The sequence below is a fragment of the Anolis sagrei genome, chromosome 5, assembly GCF_037176765.1.
Source record: "Anolis sagrei isolate rAnoSag1 chromosome 5, rAnoSag1.mat, whole genome shotgun sequence".
Taxonomy (NCBI): Eukaryota; Metazoa; Chordata; class Lepidosauria; order Squamata; family Dactyloidae; genus Anolis; species Anolis sagrei.
In genome coordinates, this window is record NC_090025.1 from 38,187,656 (window position 1) to 38,206,441 (window position 18,786).

At 41.3% G+C, this 18,786-nt stretch overlaps 1 protein-coding gene across 1 annotated transcript in view; it reads left to right on the top strand.

Annotated features, from left to right (window-relative positions):
• Window positions 1-18,786, top strand: part of FAT4 (FAT atypical cadherin 4) — a 150,205-nt gene that overhangs the window by 97,261 nt on the left and 34,158 nt on the right. The window contains exons 7-8 of the mRNA XM_060778958.2: window positions 3,005-3,185; window positions 17,661-17,911. Coding sequence (XP_060634941.2) covers window positions 3,005-3,185; window positions 17,661-17,911 — 432 coding nt within the window. The remainder of the gene's footprint in view (window positions 1-3,004; window positions 3,186-17,660; window positions 17,912-18,786) is intronic.

Consider the following 18,786-nt stretch of genomic DNA (forward strand, 5'->3'; position numbering starts at 1 on the left):
TCACCGATTATCTAAGAGAAACAGATTCCAATGTGTCTGCTTTTCTTAAAATGGAACAACTAACATAATTAGCATCAACACATTGATTCTGATCTTTGGTACTGTGCTAAAAAGGATATTAGGTGTAGTTGCTTCTTTTTCTATTAGTCTATGTGTTATAATGTTCCATGAAGGCCATTAATTGAGATAGTTGCTATAATTGCAGATGCTAGGCAAGAACATGAAGTGAAATGAAATGTTTTTTAAGCCAGTTTCCCAGCTTTCACAGTATTTCAGTAGTTTGCAGAAACATTGGCCTCAGATTGCTGATTAAACAGAATGCTGCCATTTAGAAACTGAAAGTCAGCTAGTTAATTCTTCAGCTCCAAGAATACAGAAATCTTAATTGCTAGGATAAGAGCGGTAAAACATGAACATATGGCTGGGAATACTTATCCTGTAGGTTAATCTTCGGGAGTTGAACAGGGTGTTTTAAAGTATAATTCAATAACAAAGGGAAGGCAGCTTAGTGTGGGTTATGCTGGAGTCATTAAGGGGCAAGCTAGACTTAAGTCCCCAGTTTATTGAAAAACACACATCTCTCTCTCTCTCTCTCTCTCTCTCTGTGTGTGTGTGTGTGTGTGTTTAACAGCAGTGAGTTTTCAAAAGAGTAAGCAATTAAAAAACATTTTAAGGGTTTTGAATTTTAATTTGAGATGGAAAACCAACATTTTTGAAAGCTTCTATTTAACAAGAATATATTGTGCTGTACATGATATGTGTATCTCAGAAAATACTGTATAAAACCACAGCAAATTAAAAACCTGTTGATAGAATTGTCTCATCCTTCTTTGAATGTGAAGTGAATTATATTTTATACTTGACCTTCCCAGTACCCTTTACATATGCTTAGTATCATTTCAAAACACACATTGACTTCATTTGAATTTTTTAGAGGACATATATAATTCAAAATCAAATTATATGCATCTATGAGACACTGTAAAATTGCATATATCAACAATAAGTTTCACTTATCCTAAATACCTGAAATCAAATGTGCTTTGGCTTTTTGATATTTTATGCATTTCCTTTTGTTATTGGATTTTGAAATATCTACATACATACCAGAGGTCTAAACATGAAGTTCATTTAAGTTTCATATACACATAGCCTGATGGTAATTTTATACAATATATTTTTAAGTAATTTAGTGAATGACACAAAGTTTGTAAACATTTAACCATCAGAAAGCAAAGGTATCACAATGTCAGCCATCCATGTGGATTTTGGAATTCCAGATAAGAGATTACCAATCTGTAATAAAAAGTAACATAAAAATAATTCTGTCAATCAAAGTAAGAAATAAAACAGTAATACAGACAACAATAAAGCCATCTCAGCCCATCTTATAGATAGAGGTTTTTCTTTATCTGATACAGGAAAAAAATACAGCTTCTGAAATAGCCAGGGTACTATTAGCAAATCATTCTTTATTATAGCTATAACAATATTTGTTTCATATTGATGAATGTACTCAAAGCAAATCCTGTCATAGTGCTCTTAGGTGAGATTGGGCAACTTTGACTTCAATCCAGCATCCTCTTAGCATCGTGCAAATATCCACATGCACAGCCACATTGCACCAACACTGTAGAAACCACAATACATATGAATGATTAGATGCTGTTGTGTAACGCATGGTGCATAATGTAGTACAAGATCTTCCAGTTAACCCACTCACCTCTTTTCAGAAGTTATCAGCAATTTCAGGTACTCTCCCATGTGAAAATTAAGTCCATGAAAATTGAGCCCACATTTGTTTCCAGTAATCGATCACCAAAAAACATCGTGAATGGCAGATCTCTTTGGTTAGTGAGTGAAAGGGTATTGTGGGGTGGATCCCTTTACTTACCTGAGCCCTATGATGGGGGAGCAGTGCAGAGTATGTACATGCATGTTTATATATGAAGTTTTGGGTCCCAAAAAGCAGTACTTGATAACCCTGAGCTGCTTCTCAAGATGTTTTATAATTTTTATTGGGGGTTTTATTTGTATACATATAGATACAATTGAAAAAGGGAAGCAGTAGCATAGGAAACAGGTTTAGGTAGGTTTTGAGTAGGATAGGGTACAAAGGGTTGGGATTGGGGATTACTAGGTTTGGGTCTCGGAAAAGGGGGAGGGGAAAATAAGAGAGGAGAAAGTTTGTCATCTTCCAGTCTTATTCTTCGTGGTTGCCTATTAAATTCTAATCTCTTTTTCTTTTCAAAATGTGCTTCTCCTTTTCTTTCCTTTTCACTGTATTCCTTGTACTTATCTAATTGAGTTATAGTATTATCATTCTTTTCTGTAAGTTCATATGGTCTTTAGTTGCCACCTCTGCTCTACCGTTGTATTTGTCAATAAACCTGAATATTACAAGACTGTCATAAAATTTCCTGCTCCAGTCTGCTGTGAAATTCTAGGTGTGATTATTCCCCTTTTAAATAGTACCTTGCAATTCTGTGGAGAACTCATGGCCTGTACAGAAATTACTCTCAGCAGAAAAGCTAGCATTCCTCTTCACCATTCTTGTTGCTTCTCTACCTCAAATCAGCACATTCTTACTTGGTTTTTCTCTAACCATTCCTGACTGATAAGATTTTGTTACACACATTGGCATGCAGATTTTCCGCACTCTGGTTTTATCCACATTTATTTTAGTTGACACTGTTGGGAGGCCAGTCCCAATGTTCACTTTAATCCAAATCTCTGTAACTCAACAATTGTTCAAAGTTTCTTTTTGTCAGCAGCAAAGATAGTACTAAATAATACGAGGGTCAAAACTTCTTTTGACTGCCTACTTCTTATGACCTCCTGTACAAAACAGATAGTGACCTTAATCTTTTCATGGATTTTATTTTCTAGCCCTGTGAACTGTGACATGTTCTAGTGTGAGAGAATAAATGAAGAGTGGCAGATTCAGCATTAGTATTGTAACTTGTGGTAACCTCTAGCATTTCACATCTCTTTTTTCCCCCAGGAAGTCCTACCCTTACTGGTACTGGTACTATTGCTGTCAAAGTAGATGATGTCAATGACAACATCCCCAAATTTGCCTTTAACATGTATTTGAAAACCATTCCAGAGGATGCGCCTACAGGGACAGATGTGTTGCTTGTAAACTCCTCAGATGCTGATGCATCAGTGAATGCTATCATCAGGTATGATCTATGCTTATGAAGTTTTTAAAAATGTTTTTTGATATATTCCTTTAGGTCCCCATTTTTATAGTCCTTCAATTGAATTAACATAGCCTGAAGATTCACTGTTATACTGAACAATATTGCTAAGCTGTAGTTTAAATCGAACTGCTCCATGTCACTTGTTAAATTACTTTTGAAAAATAGGGCATAAAAGTACTGTAGGGATGTAACTTCATTTATTTCATTTTTGCAAGCATGAATCAATATTTTAAACAATCTTCCTCCTGTTACTAGAGCAATCATCCTAGTTACTTTTCAAGGAGTATTCAAAGGTTGGTATTTATAAAAATGTGAGAAATGAAAAGTATATATCCACTCACACGTAGAGGCATTTGATTCCAAATGATGGATTACACAGTGTAAGGCAGTTTCCAAAGAATTCTCTCTTTCAAAAAAATGCAATCCATCTCACTCTTCTTTTTCATTGGGATCCTATATAGACATGGAACGGCTGGTGCTGTGCCTGCTTTCCATTCTTGGACCAAGCTAGCAATACTTCCCCTTTGCCTGTTCATTTGTGGAGATCAATGAAGGAGAGAAACAAAAGGACTGAGCGTCTATGAAATTGGAGTATGAGTGTTTGGGTAGACTGTTAGCCATATTGATAAACCACCTACATGCTGTGTGGCTGTTTCCTCTTGCCTTTCCTTCTATGTTCAGAGCAAAGTTGATAAAGGCAACTAGCAGAAAAGCTCTGAGTTGGATGTGCCATCAGCCCCATCCATCCTGCTACCATTACTTCAGAAACCCACCCAACTGTCAAAACAAACCATCAGCTTTGAGTCTTACATGGTGTTGTCTGAGTCCAATAGGCGGATTTGTCTTCATCATGGGAGCCTACCTTTTGTTGAGCCAATTTCAGTGGTTGGAGTCCTGACAGTCAAATAATTGTACAATGCTTTACTGTCCTTAGTAGGAAGTCACATTGCCTAGGAAACTGCTTTTTTGTTGAGGATCACACCAACATTCTTATGATCTCCAAAGTCTATTAAACTATTACAACTTCACCATCAGAAAAAAATAGTCCAAGTAGCAATATCAGCTTGAATTTTTTCTCACAGGAGTGAAGTTTGGCTAATGCAATGTAGGAAAGATTAATGTTTTTATTTAACACTATCTGATACTCTAGAAACCAAGGATAAGGTTTTTCCCTCCAGTTTAGGAGATCATAAAGATTAGTTTACTGAAAGGTATAAATGAAGCAACACTACCTGTTTCTTTTTTTGCAGGTTAAAACATTTTACCAAGCTGAATAAAAGAATCTTCATTTCTAGTTATTGAACTATAGAAGGACTAAAATGACCAGAATAGCATAACACTATTCTTTTCGTGATAATTTGGCACTTCTGGCATCTCTGTGCTTGCATGAAAACAATCCAACTTAACATTCCCTAAAATATGGCATAATGAAGCTATTAATTACATATGCTAATTCATGGAAATTAGGAAATCATCATAAGCTTGAAAAAATAGCATTGTAGAATTGGCTTTTGTATTCACTTCCACTGAAAAAAGAAGTAAAAACTGTTATTATTTCTGCCCCCTGAATCTAAAAATACAGTCTGTTAGGTATGTGATTTTATTCTGATGCTACTGATGCCCATCTGTAGTGATACAGTTTGAGAACTGTGTACAGTGACAAAAATTTGTTGGCATGCACTCTTTGAAATCAGTTTGTACTTGTATTGTCGAAGGCTTTCATGGCTGGAATCACTCAGTTCTTGTGGGTTTTTTTCGGGCTATATGGACATGTTCTAGAGGCATTTCTCCTGACGTTTCGCCTGCATCTATGGCAAGCATCCTCAGAGGTGAGGTCTGCTGGAACTGGGAAAAAAAGGGGGTTTATATATCTGTGGAATGACCAGGGTGACACAAAGGGCTTTTGTAAGTTGGGCTAGGTGTGAATCTTTCAACTGACCACCTTGATTAGCATACAATGGGCTGACATGTGCCTGGAGTATTTATTTATTTATTTATTTATTTGCTATATTTATATACCGCCGTTTCTCAGCCTAGCCGGCGACTCAACGCGGTTTACAACATAATATAACAATCAACAGTATACAGTTAAAACCATAAAAAACATAAAAAACATAAAAGCACAATTCATACATCAATACCAATCCAGTTCGACTCTTAACTAAAAACGTGATCCAGTTCGTCATCCATGTTGCCAGTCCTTTAGTCAGTTACCATTCGTTGCATTGGGTTAACCAAATGCCTGCTTAAACATCCAGGTCTTCAATCTTCTTCGGAATATCATCAATGAAGGGGCTGATCTTACCTCCAAGGGCAGGGCGTTCCATAGCCGCGGGGCCACCACAGAAAAGGCCCTGTCTCTCATACCCGCCAGCCGCACCTGTGAAGCAGGCGGGATAGAGAGCAGGGCCTCCCCAGAAGATCTTAGGGTCCTGGCGGGACCCTAATCACTCTTCTTGAAAGGTGATTAGATGTCCCTGCCTGTTTTTCTCTCTGCTGTTTTTGCTGTTGCAATTTTAGATTTTTTTAATACTGGTAGCCAGATTTTGTTCATTTTCATGGTTTCTTCCTTTCTGTTGAAATTGTCCACATGTTTGTGGATTTCAATGGCTTCTCTGTGTAGTCTGACATGGTGGTTGTGAGAGTGGTCCAGCATTTTTGTGTTCTCAAATAAAATGCTGTGTCCACAGATATATAAACCCCCTTTTTTCCCCAGTTCCAGCAGACCTCACCTCTGAGGATGCTTGCCATAGATGCAGGCGAAACGTCAGGAGAAATGCCTCTAGAACATGGCCATATAGCCCGAAAAACCCCACAAGAACTGAGTTTGTACTTGGTTTAGGAAAAGTACAATTCTATGCATGTTTGACCCAGAATTTAATAAAACGTAATACCAAGTAAGTATACTTTGTAGCCTTAACTGGGTTAGAAATGTTTTAGAAACCTTGGCATATCAAGTTTTGAAAATATGGTTGAATTAAGGACATGGCATTAAATTGCATATGCAATAAAACAATCCTAAACAATGTGACATAGAAAAACAGACCAAAATTAATAATTTGTTCAGATTATTTAAAAGAAATCAAAGAGCAGAAATGTTTTGAAGACAAAAATATTATGACATCAGTTAGCATATATATATATATATATATATATATATATATATATATATATCTGTACAAAATGTCATTTGTAACTCATTTGTCATAATCTATTTCATAAGACTCATACATACGAAGTGATATTTAGAAACGCGGGGGGCACCCAAGCAAAAAACTTAAGATTCAAAACACTGACCTATGACTTTTGAATGAGTTATGCAAGTCTTGTAAGTGGCTCCGGGTCTCCATTGTAGGTGCCACTTCTCCCCCCCCCCAAAAAAAGAACTGGGTTTGGTTCCCCCAAAGGGCCTTAAAGCAGATGGCGAGACCTAGAGTTAATGGAGAAGCCCCACTCTTTCCCCAAAGGAAGCAGCAAGTGGGACCTGGTCAGGATGCCTAGCTGGATGGCCGGGCAAGGAAGAAGCCCCTCCAGCACATGGCTGGGCCAGAGAGAGACAGACATACACCATCACAATGTGGCTTTAACGGGAGCAACCCCAGTATTCTGAAGTAAGTTGAATTCTGGGAAATTTAGTTTAGGGAGGGGCCTTTTCAATTCTCTGCCAAAATTTCCCAGAATTCTGCTTACCACCTTGTGCCTCCTCCTGCTCCCTGAAAGTTTTGTTGGGGGGAAATCCATGTTCATTCTAAAGGGATTTCCAAGTAAAGGGGGATTGTTTGGAGTTGAATCAACCCTGTGAGGTATGTAAAGTTGAGGGGCAGTAATTCCAAAGTTTACCTAGTAGATTTCCTATTATTATTATTATTATTATTATTATTATTTCAAAGGGTGGATGGGAATCTGTTGGGGGTGCTTTGACTGTGCTTGCTTTTTTTGCCTGATAGAAGGGGGTTGGACTGGATGGCCACTGGGATCTTCCAGTAAAATAATATTGTTAAGTTTATATTGGTTAAAATACCACAAAAATCAGTGGATGTACAAATCTTTCTGAAACTTGGGGAAATATGCCCTGGTTATGCTATATCATTAAAAATAGAAATTCAAGGAGATAACTCTTGTAGCTTTAAAAAGTGTTCATCAATTTAAAAAAAAAATCTCAAAAATCAGTGAATGAGTGAAATGTTCTGAAACTTCGCGGAGGAACAGTTAAATCACAATAATTTAGTAATTAATATTGAAACTTTGTTTTCATTGGTCGCACAGTCCACACACACACACACACACACACACATATACTGCCTTATTTTTTTTTTTAGTGTATCACCCACTTTTGAGGGGAAAACCTTCCCAGGGCAGCTACTAATAACTAGTAGCATGCTCAGTAGTATTAGCATGCTTAGAAAGATATATAAAAAGCAATTGATAAAATTGGAGCACATTTGTGTTAAAGTGTTTCAGTGTGAGCATTATTGCTTGGCACTTACTTTAATTGTGATTTGTTCATTCAGTCCTCAGCTAAGCTTCATTACCTTTCTTTTGGTTTCAACTTTTGTCTCAGGTTGACCTTTTTTGTTTTTCTTTTAATACTATTTAGCCTGATGGGGAGTTATGAAGAACATGAATGCCTGCACACTTTAAAAAACGTTTTTTACAGTTGTCCAACTGTGAATCTCAAACCAACATAGCTACATTTGGTGTTCATTTGAATTTCTTTTTTGCTATTGTTTTTATTGTTGCTTTTCTTAACTTTACGAGGTGTCTGAGGGATTTTTGTTGCTTTCAACTTTTTTAAAAAAGCATAACACCTGCTCCTAGCAGCACACATCTCTCTGTAGACCAGCAGCACTTCCCGGAATGCCTTGGAGGAAGAATATGACCTAAGTAGTCCCTTGGGCATTCCTAAAAGTTCTGCCAAGCCAGTTTTGCACTGCCAGAAGTGGGCATGAAGCTTCCCCCCCCCCAAACATTAAACAAAAAAGCCTCATAAAGTTAAGTAAGGTAAGTGCCAAACCTCTAACTGATTGAAAGGGTCACTAGAATTCTCCTGCTCACCCTAAAATGAGCAAAACAAAAATCAGGCACACATACATGTATTTTTGTAAGAATGCATGCGCCTGTGAAAGGAATCCTTCAGCCAACATTTTTACCCACCACATATATAATTCCAAACAATCAGTAATAAAAATGAGAATTCCATTTTTTTTATTTCAGTTGTAAGTGTTCTGATAATCTTTTCAAATATCATTTCTATCCCCCCCCCCCAAAAAAAAAATAATGAAGTAGGGCTGTTACATTAGAATTAGAATATATTCAGTTTTGGGGGATGTGATTAGCTTATTGCCAACTGGGCATGAAATTGACCCTGTATACAACTATTTCTCTAGGGTGATTAAGATTTCATTCCAGTTTGCTTAGTGTTTATAGAAACAGCAAGAACATCTAAACCCCAGTTAAAAAAAAAAGCTTCCTCATAATTAGACCCAAACTGTTGCTCTTGGTGAACAACATCCTATGATACTATTGAACATATTGTGTGAAATATTATTCATGATACCTGTCTCAGGGAATCCATGCAATTTTATGCTGCATGGAGGTTTAAAGTATGATGTAGTAGGAAGTAATTCTGCCCTCATCAATCTTCTTTTTCCTATATAAAACCCAAAAGAACTGTGATAGTAGAAACCTTGTTCGTTCTTCACTTTTTACTGTGATCCTGTGGTTAATCCTACCTTACACAGTGACATTCACTCTAAAATTGTTCTTTTGAATTTAGAGATGTGGATCACTTCCCTATTATTTGTACGTATTGCAAATAATATTATGTTCTAGTAATTACTCTCTTTTTAAACAAGAATTGAGTAATTCATTGTATGCAGAAGGTATTTTCTTAGAATAAATGGCTAGATATAAATGTTAGTTACCATTCACTTTGGCTTACTATAGTCTAGTGCAGTGGTTCCCAACCTTTTTTTTGGCCAGGGACCACTTGACCAGGAACCACTTTGGCCAGGGACCACTTGACCAGGATCCACTTTGTCCAGGGGCCACTCTCCAGCATTGGTACCAAAAGGGTTATAAATCAGTTTTTGATCAACTTTAATTTAGTTTGGTTATTTGGGGTGCTGATTCAGAAAATTGCATTTGATAGACCACATCAGCTCTAGTTTCTGATGCAGAACATATGTCATCCAGTAGTCGCCATCTGCTCACCCACAGAAAAACATATTTAGTAATCTAGAGCTGATGTGATAGTAATAATCTTTCATGGGTGGTCAGCCTTTCCCTTCCGACATCGCGAAAACAGTTGCTTTTGTTGCCGCATGGTTTCAAGGTAACGGTGTAGTAACAATGAGGCCACAGACCATATTTTCATTCTTGGGGACTATCGGTGGTCCATGGATCACAAGTTGTGTTGTGCCTCAGAGTAGATTCACCTTGCTTTCTCAGACAAAACCAGCCAATCTTGAGAAGTAAAAAGTTTATTGAAACAATCAAAGTAAAAGCAGTAAAAGATTCAGTGGTTACAAAGTAAAAAGTCCAATATATTCCTTGGAAGTTTAAGCAGAAGACATGAAGCAAAACAAGAAGCCCCAAACCAGGAAGCAGCTTAAGGTTACATGAAGCAGGCTGTTGCTAAATCCTTAGCCCCGAACTGGGCTACTGCAAGCCATATTGCAACGTTGAACTAACACAGGATCTCTGTCCAGGCAGATTACTTATACGTTTCACAGCAAAACAGCAAACATCAAACAAGCCTTAACGAGCAGTTTTCCCACAGATGAGGTCAACCCTTCTCTGCCAGCCGCGCACTCCTTCGCACCACCTGTCCTGCGCGGCCTTGCATCCCACCGACTGTCTGACCTTGCTTCCCAGCAACTGCCTTATCACTCACATTCCGATCTTGTGAAGACATTGAAGACACAGACCTGTCTCTAAATTCATGGGAAGAAAGCTGAGAGCCCACATCTGCACTATTCTCAATCCCATCTGCACGCTCCTCACTCCCATTCCCATCACATTGGTGCTGAACCACAACACTATCCCCCCCTAGGGCCCCCCCGTGGGCCCCCCACCGGCCCGGGCTTGGCCGGGTAGGCCCGGTGAAAACGGGACACTAGGAGAGGAGCATGAACATCCCGAGCATCCACCCAACAGCGCTCCTCAGGCCCATAGCCCACCCAGTCCACCAAGTACTGTAACTTGCGGTGATGACGACGAGAGTCTAAAATGTCCGCTACTTCGAACTCCTCCTCGCCATCGCGTAGAATCGGGGGGGGCGGAGGAGCCCCGCCAGCATCCGGCCGGACTTCCGTGGCGGGTCGCAGCAAAGACCGATGGAAAACTGGATGAATCCGCATGCCGTGCGGAAGTTTTAGTTTAAAGGTCACAGGATTTAACTGTTCCACCACTGGGTATGGTCCCACAAAACGTGCGTCAAGCTTCCGAGAGGGGCGTTGGATAGGCAGATGTTTAGTGGACAGCCAAACACGATCTCCCACTTGAATCGGTGGACCTGGTTGACGATGGGTATCAGCCATCCGTTTGTAATCCTCCTTTGCCTGTTCAAGCTGAGCCTTTAAGATCTCTTGAATCGCTGAGAGCTCCTGCAGCCAAGTGGTGGCAGCCGGGACCTCCCCAGGCCCAATCACGGAGGGAAAGAACCGGGGGTGGTATCCATAGTTAGCAAAGAACGGGGCCTCTTGAGTCGACCCGTGAGTAGCATTGTTGTAGGCAAACTCGGCTACAGCAAGAAGCGAGGCCCAATTGTCCTGTTGATAATTGACAAAACATCTCAAGTATTGTTCAAGGGTGGCGTTGGTCTTTTCGGTCTGGCCATCAGACTGTGGATGATGCGCCGACGACATCCGACTCGCGATGCCTAACTGTCGTTGTATCTCCTTCCAGAAGTGCGAGGTAAATTGAGCTCCACGGTCGGTCACCAAGCTCTTTGGAAGTCCATGAAGACGGAAAATGTGGCTTAGGAATAAATCGGCAGTTTCTTTGGCAGTAGGCACTCCCCCACAGGGAATGAAGTGTCCCATCTTGGTAAAAAGATCCACCACCACCAGAATGGTAGTGAAACCTTGGGATTCTGGTAAATCCGTGATGAAATCGGCCGACACAATTTCCCAGGGCCGACTCGGAGTAGGCAGAGGTTGTAGCAAACCAGCCGGTTTGCCAGTAGGATTCTTGGCGCGGTGACAAACAGGACAGCCGTTGACATATTTCTCGACCTCTCGCCGGATCTTGGGCCACCAGAAGTCCCTCAGGATTAGCTGCAGTGTTTTAAAAATTCCAAAATGTCCCGCTGGCTTGGTATCATGGCATAGTTTTAAGATTTCCTCCCGCTCGGGGCCGAGCGGCACATAGACCTGTGAACGATGACACAGCATCCCATCTATTTCTTGAAATGGGAACTTTAATCCGGCCTCCAGTTGTTCTTGCACCCACAAGTCCTCTTGCTGCCGTGCCCGGATTCTTTCAGCCAAAGTCGAAGGGGGCCTCGTTGTGCTGGTGAATGCAAAGTTTTCCGGCCGCAAAATACAGGACTCTGAGGAGTCTTCTTGGCCCCGAGTATATTCCGGCTTGCGCGACAAAGCATCTGCTTGTTTGTTTTGGGCCGCCGACACATAACAAATCTGGAAGTTGAATCTCTCAAAAAACAATGCCCAACGCTGCTGTCGTTGGTTTAACTTCCGGGACGTACGGAGATATTCCAGATTGCGGTGATCCGTATGAACCTCCACTGGTTGGGGAGCACCCTCTAGCCAATGTCTCCAAGTCTCAAACGCTGACTTGATGGCTAGGAGCTCTTTTTCCCAAATGGTGTAGTTTCTTTCTGGGGCAGTCAACTGTCGAGAGAAATATGCACAGGGCTGGAGATGATCCCCCGCAGGTTGTAGCAACACTGCCCCGACCGCCACATCCGACGCATCGGCCTGCACCACAAACAACTTAGTAGGATCAGGATGTTGTAGGATAGGCTGGGAAGTGAAAAGTTCTTTGAGTCGCTGAAACCCTCTTTCAGCCGCATCAGTCCATAGGAACGGCCGTTTACCTCTCAGGCATTGGGTAATAGGGTCCGCCCAGCGGGCAAAGTCGGGGATGAATTTACGGTAATAATTGGCGAACCCCATGAATCTTTGGATGTCCTTTTTGCTCCCAGGGGATTTCCATTCCAACACCGCGGAGACTTTAGTGGGGTCCATGGAGATTCCCTCCGCCGAGATGCGGTGTCCCAGGAAGTCTACTTCCTCTAGGTCGAAAGCGCACTTCTCCAGCTTCGCGTATAGTCCATGATCCCTCAGGCGCTGAAGCACCGCACGCACCTGTTGAGTGTGGTCACGGGGATTCGTCGAGTAAATCAGGAAGTCGTCCAGGTAAATGACTAGAAAACGGTCTAAAAAATCGCGGAAGACGTCGTTGACGAAGTGCTGGAACGTGGCTGGAGCGTTGCAGAGTCCGAAACCCATAACTCTGTATTCAAAGCTCCCGAAACGGGTCTGGAAGGCTGTCTTCCACTCGTCCCCTTCCCGGATACGCACCAAATTATAAGCCCCTCTTAGGTCCAATTTGGTGAAAATCCGAGCTCCTCGCAACCGGTTGAGCAACTCCGGGATGAGGGGAAGCGGATAGCGGTTCTTGATCGTAATGTTGTTCAATGCTCGATAGTCATTACAGAGTCTCAGCTCCCCTGACTTCTTCTTGACGAACAAAACTGGGGAGCCGGCCGGCGACTGCGAGGGACGAATGAACCCCTTGCGTAGGTTGGTATCCAAAAACTCCCGGAGAGCTGCCAGCTCTGGCTCCGAGAGAGAATACAACCGCCCACGCGGAATCGGGGCGCCCGGAATCAAGTCAATAGCGCAGTCGTACGGACGGTGGGGGGGAAGTCTCTCCGCCTCCTTTTCGCTGAAAACGTCCCAGAAATCTTGGTATTTGGCGGGCAGCTGGCCCGTAGCCTGTGCGGCAACCTCTGCGAGCCGACACTTCCGCTCTCCGCCGCAATGGTCTTTGCAAAAGGCCGAAGTGAACCGTAACTGTTTCTGGGACCACCAAATGGTCGGGTTGTGCTTGGCCAGCCATGGGATTCCCAACACCACAGCGTGTGGAAGGTCCGTGACCAAAAAGGAGACCTCTTCCACATGGTCCCCGACCCTCATCTGCACGGGCGCCGTATAGCGAGCGACCGGCCCAGCTTTCAGCGAGCGCCCATCAAAGTTTTGTACATCCCGGGGAGGCTGAAGGTCTAAGCATTGTAATCCAAGGTGTTCCACAAACCGACTGTCCATGAAATTGTTAGTGGCCCCACAGTCGACCAAGGCGTGCACCGCTGTGGGAGTCTTTTGAGCTATACAAAACGAAACCAACAGAAAGAACAGCATCCCAGTGGCGGGCTCTGGAAACGGGGTGGAGACCGAGTCAGCGAGCCCAGCTAAACTCGGTCGTTGCCTTCCCCCGCCGGCTGTTCGGCCCACTGCTCACCCGAACTCTGGGCCGGGGGCGCCACGGCCTCCGCTGAACCAGAGGCCCCCGCCAGGCGAGGGGTCATCTTCTTCTTTACGGGGCACTCCCGAGAAAAATGTCCACTGCCCCCACAATACCAACACAGGTTCAGCCGTTGTCTCCGCGCCTTTTCCGCCGCATCGATTTTGGGGCGCATGGAACCCAAATGCATGGGCTCCTCTGCGTCAGGCACATGAGCTGGCGGCGGTCCCAAGCGACGTGGTACCCCTGCATCGGCCCCCCTTCGACCAACTGGCCGAGAGCCGGCAAGGATATGGCGTTGGGTAGTCATAGTCCCATCTACCCGGATACACAGGGACATCAACTCCTCCAAATCGGCTGGAACAGCGGAACGGGCCACCTCCAACTGCATCTCCTGGGTGAGCCCCGCCTTGAAAGCACTCATGTAGGCGGCATCATTCCAGGCAAGCTCCCGCTGCAAAACACGAAATTCTGAAATGTATTCGGCCAAATGTCCTTCTTTCTGCTTGAGAACTCGCAACTTACGATCCGCCATCTCCCGGTGCACTTGGCCTCCCCATACTTTATGCAGTTCATCCATAAAAGCCTTGGCGGTGTTGCACACAGGGGAAGCAGCCTCACGTAACGCGGTGGCCCAGGAGAGGGCCGGGCCCTCCAACAGACTGTAGGCAAAGCCCACCTTGGCGGCTTCATCTGGGAACTCCGCTGCCCGCACTGTGAGATAGGCATCACACTGCCCCAGGAAGTCCTTGACCCGTTGGCTGTCTCCAGAGAACTTGTTAGGCAACGCCATGGGAGTCCTTAGCGGCTGAACCGGAGGGTTGGCTGCTGCTTGCCCTTGCATCGTTGCTATCTGCTGCTGAAGGGTCACCAGCTGTTGTTGCATCGCTTGAGCTTCAGCGGGATTCATAGTGGCTGGGAGAAGCAAGGGCTTTGTTGGTGGTTAGTTCAAACTGTTGTGCCTCAGAGTAGATTCACCTTGCTTTCTCAGACAAAACCAGCCAATCTTGAGAAGTAAAAAGTTTATTGAAACAATCAAAGTAAAAGCAGTAAAAGATTCAGTGGTTACAAAGTAAAAAGTCCAATATATTCCTTGGAAGTTTAAGCAGAAGACATGAAGCAAAACAAGAAGCCCCAAACCAGGAAGCAGCTTAAGGTTACATGAAGCAGGCTGTTGCTAAATCCTTAGCCCCGAACTGGGCTACTGCAAGCCATATTGCAACGTTGAACTAACACAGGATCTCTGTCCAGGCAGATTACTTATACGTTTCACAGCAAAACAGCAAACATCAAACAAGCCTTAACGAGCAGTTTTCCCACAGATGAGGTCAACCCTTCTCTGCCAGCCGCGCACTCCTTCGCACCACCTGGCCTGCGCGGCCTTGCATCCCACCGACTGTCTGACCTTGCTTCCCAGCAACTGCCTTATCACTCACATTCCGATCTTGTGAAGACATTGAAGACACAGACCTGTCTCTAAATTCATGGGAAGAAAGCTGAGAGCCCACATCTGCACTATTCTCAATCCCATCTGCACGCTCCTCACTCCCATTCCCATCACATTGGTGCTGAACCACAACAGGTTGGGAGCCACTGGTCTAGTAGGAGGGAAGCAATGTGTGTAAATCCTGTACTGCAAGTTTGCCTTCCTTAATTCTTCTAATATTTGATAGCTTTAGTATACTCAGAATTGAAGTTCTGTCTCTTTTGTAGTAAGTCTATACTTTTTGTTAGGCCTGGGTAACAACAGAAAAATTTGTTTCTAAAATCTATTCGTTTTTTGGGGGTTTTTGCGTTTCGATATTTAAAAGAATTCTGAAATTTTCCTTTAAAAAAGTTTGATATTTACAAAATTTTGTAAATGGTAAAAAAATTACAAAACAATAACGAAACAATAACGAATCGATTCGTTAATGGCGGCCGCGATCGCGCAATACGCTAAAAAAAACTTCTGAAGCTTCCCTCTCCCTCTGTTGTTGACTGTTGGTGTGATATTATAATTTTTTTTCACTAATTAAACAAAAAACAACTATAAAACTTGCCCCAGACATGCGGAAATAATAACGAAATGACCTCAAACCAATAACGAAACGAATACATAACGAAATACGAAGCATTTACGAAACAAATTGAAAAATTCATTTCGTTTTTAAGTTGCTCCAGAATGGTTCGTTATCGCTTCGTTAACAAAAAAAATAACGAATTTTTAACGAATTACGAATTAACGAAACGAAACCGCCCAGCCCTACTTTTTGTTTCTTATTTACATTTGTCAGCTTGACTGAAATTTAGAAGGAAATGAAGAATTTCTAAGAAAGTATCACAATTTTCTTTTTTCTGATTTCAAACTGTGTTGCTATTGTTGTTATCACTATTAATGCATTCACTTTGTATGTATGTGCATTTATTTATGTAAAACACTGTTTTAGCATTCATGAAATACATTTTCCTTTGTCACTATGACAGAGAAAGCATAAAGCTGAACACAATGCACTTTTTTATACAAACCTATTACTTTTAATCTGTTTATATATGTACATTTCTCATATATACACTGTTCTGTGTATAGATGGCCCAAATATATAAACAATAGAATACTATAGAAATATTATTTCTTCAAAAATATAATTTTGCTCTTCACAATATGGCAAATATGAAAGTTATTGATATTAGACTATCTATGTCTGTGTGTATGTATTTTACATTGCCTGCTGACTTTGGCTGACCTCATGAATATCACTGGGTTTTCTTAAATAAGGAATACTCAGGAGAAGTTTTGCCAGTTCCTTAGTTCAGCTAAAACAGTAAAATGTTCTAGAAAGCAAATTAAATTAGGGAAGTGTTCATAATCCATTACAAAAGCATTTTTTTTCAGTTTGTGGATTTAGGCTTCATTCCTGAAATTATCCACAGATAATTACATTTAAAATAAATCTTATCATATATCAAAAAGTCATACCAGTACTCAAGTACTATTTATTTTTACTGAGACGCTTAGAGTTCCTTAGCAACTATATATGGAAACAATTGGAATGACCACTTGATTTTGGCAATATTCAGGTAAACTTACGATAATATACTTTCTGAAGGGCTCAATTTGAAGAGTGTTCAGAAATTACAATTGGCTTTATGGCAGCAGTGATTGCATTATTGGAGTGTGCTACACAAAGCCTGATCCTCTGAATTGGCACCAGAGGATCCTATTTTGCCTCCTATTATATTTCTGGACTAGATTCAGAGTTCTAGATTTAAAGTCCTAAATAGTCAAGGGACAAATGTTTTAAGGACTCCTTTTCACATATGGGAGGGAATTGTTTTTCAAGAATTCTGCAATATTAATTTTAAAATAAATAAAATATAGGAATATGAATTGTGTCATTCGTTCGTTCATTCACACTTGTGTACCATCTTCCAATGTAACTACATTTCCATTTTTTTTATGCTTTTGTTTGTTTATTTGATCAGACTTATAGATTGTTTTGGAAATAAAAAGGATTATATATATAAATAGATAAGAAATACAGTAGAGTCTTGCTTATCCAATATAAACGAGCTGGCAGAACGTTGGATAAGCAAAAATGTTGAATAATAAGAAGGGACTAAGGAAAAGCCTGTTAAATGTCAAATTACATTATGATTTTACAAATTAAGCACCAAAACATCATGTTTTACAAGAAATTAACAGAAAAAGCAGTTCAGTACACGGTAACATTGTGTAGTAATCACTGTATTTAGGAATTTAGCACCAAAACTTCGCAATGTATTAAAACAGCTCTGGATATGGTGGGAAGCAGACTGCATTGTATGATACAGAACATTGGATGAGTTAAGGTTGGATAAGCGAGACTACTGTATTTTGCTTCCCCATTTATGGGATAGATTATTTGTAGAAATATAATAAAATACAGTACATTTTACTTTTAAACAGGCATTTAAAATGTTTCCCTACTTTTTTTTCTGCAGTTACAGCCTTAGTGGTGGAAATTCACAGTTCACTATCAACCCTTCCACTGGGCAGATCATCACAAGTGCTTTGTTGGACAGAGAGACTAAGGAGAATTACACTTTGATCATTGTGGCCAGGGACGGTGGCTTCCCAAATGCTCTTTCCAGTTCTACAAGTGTTCTTGTCACTGTTGCTGATGTCAATGACAACCCCCCCAAATTTCAACATCATCCTTATGTCACTCATATTCCCTCACCAACAAGTTCAGGTAAGCTGAAAGAGATTCCAGAATCTTGAGTTTTTTAGTTTGACTCAGTTTTTCCACTAAGCATAGGGTGCATATACATTGGAGAATTACTGCAGTTTGACACCATTTTACCTGTCAGAGCCCAGTGTTATGGAATGATGGGAGTTGCAGTTTTTAACCTTCTGTGCCAAATAGTGCTGGTGCCCCACCAAACTATAAATCCCATGATTAGATAGCATTGAGTCATGGGAGTTAAAGTGAAGTTAATGCATTATGTCTGCAATGCAGATATACCCATAGATAATTATCTGCTCCCTTCAGAGCAAGCAAATTGAATTTAGAGGAGTTTTTTTAAAAAAAATAAAAATAAAATAACATGTGTAATGGTTGTCCTAGGCTGCAGCTTCAGCCCTAGGTATTTTGTGAAAACATAACAAGCTGTATAAATAAATATTTATAAACTGCTTCACATTAGATAAATATTGTAAACATAAAATTTGTTCACTCCCAGTTTTGTTTTCTTTATAATTATTTGTTACAAACTGTATTTTTTTTCCAAATGACTGAAACAAATGAAATGTGCAGAAATGAAAGTTAAAAATAGGCTCTAAGATCTGCCTCCTCTCAGTCCCGCCTCCACCTCTAGTGCAGTTGGTTAAGGCGAGGGCGAGGGCTTTTTCGACGGTGGCCCTCCAGCTCTGGAATACCCTCCCCAGGGAACTTAGACAAACCCCTAAACTACAGTACTTTAAGAAAGAGTTAAAAACTTGGATTTTGTGCATTCCTTTCCTCTAAATAGGTGTCTAAGAGTATTCATTGATATGCACTGATGCACATGTTCTTATATTACTATTAACTGGAAGTGCTGCTGCTGTCAATACCTTTTTAGATTCAAG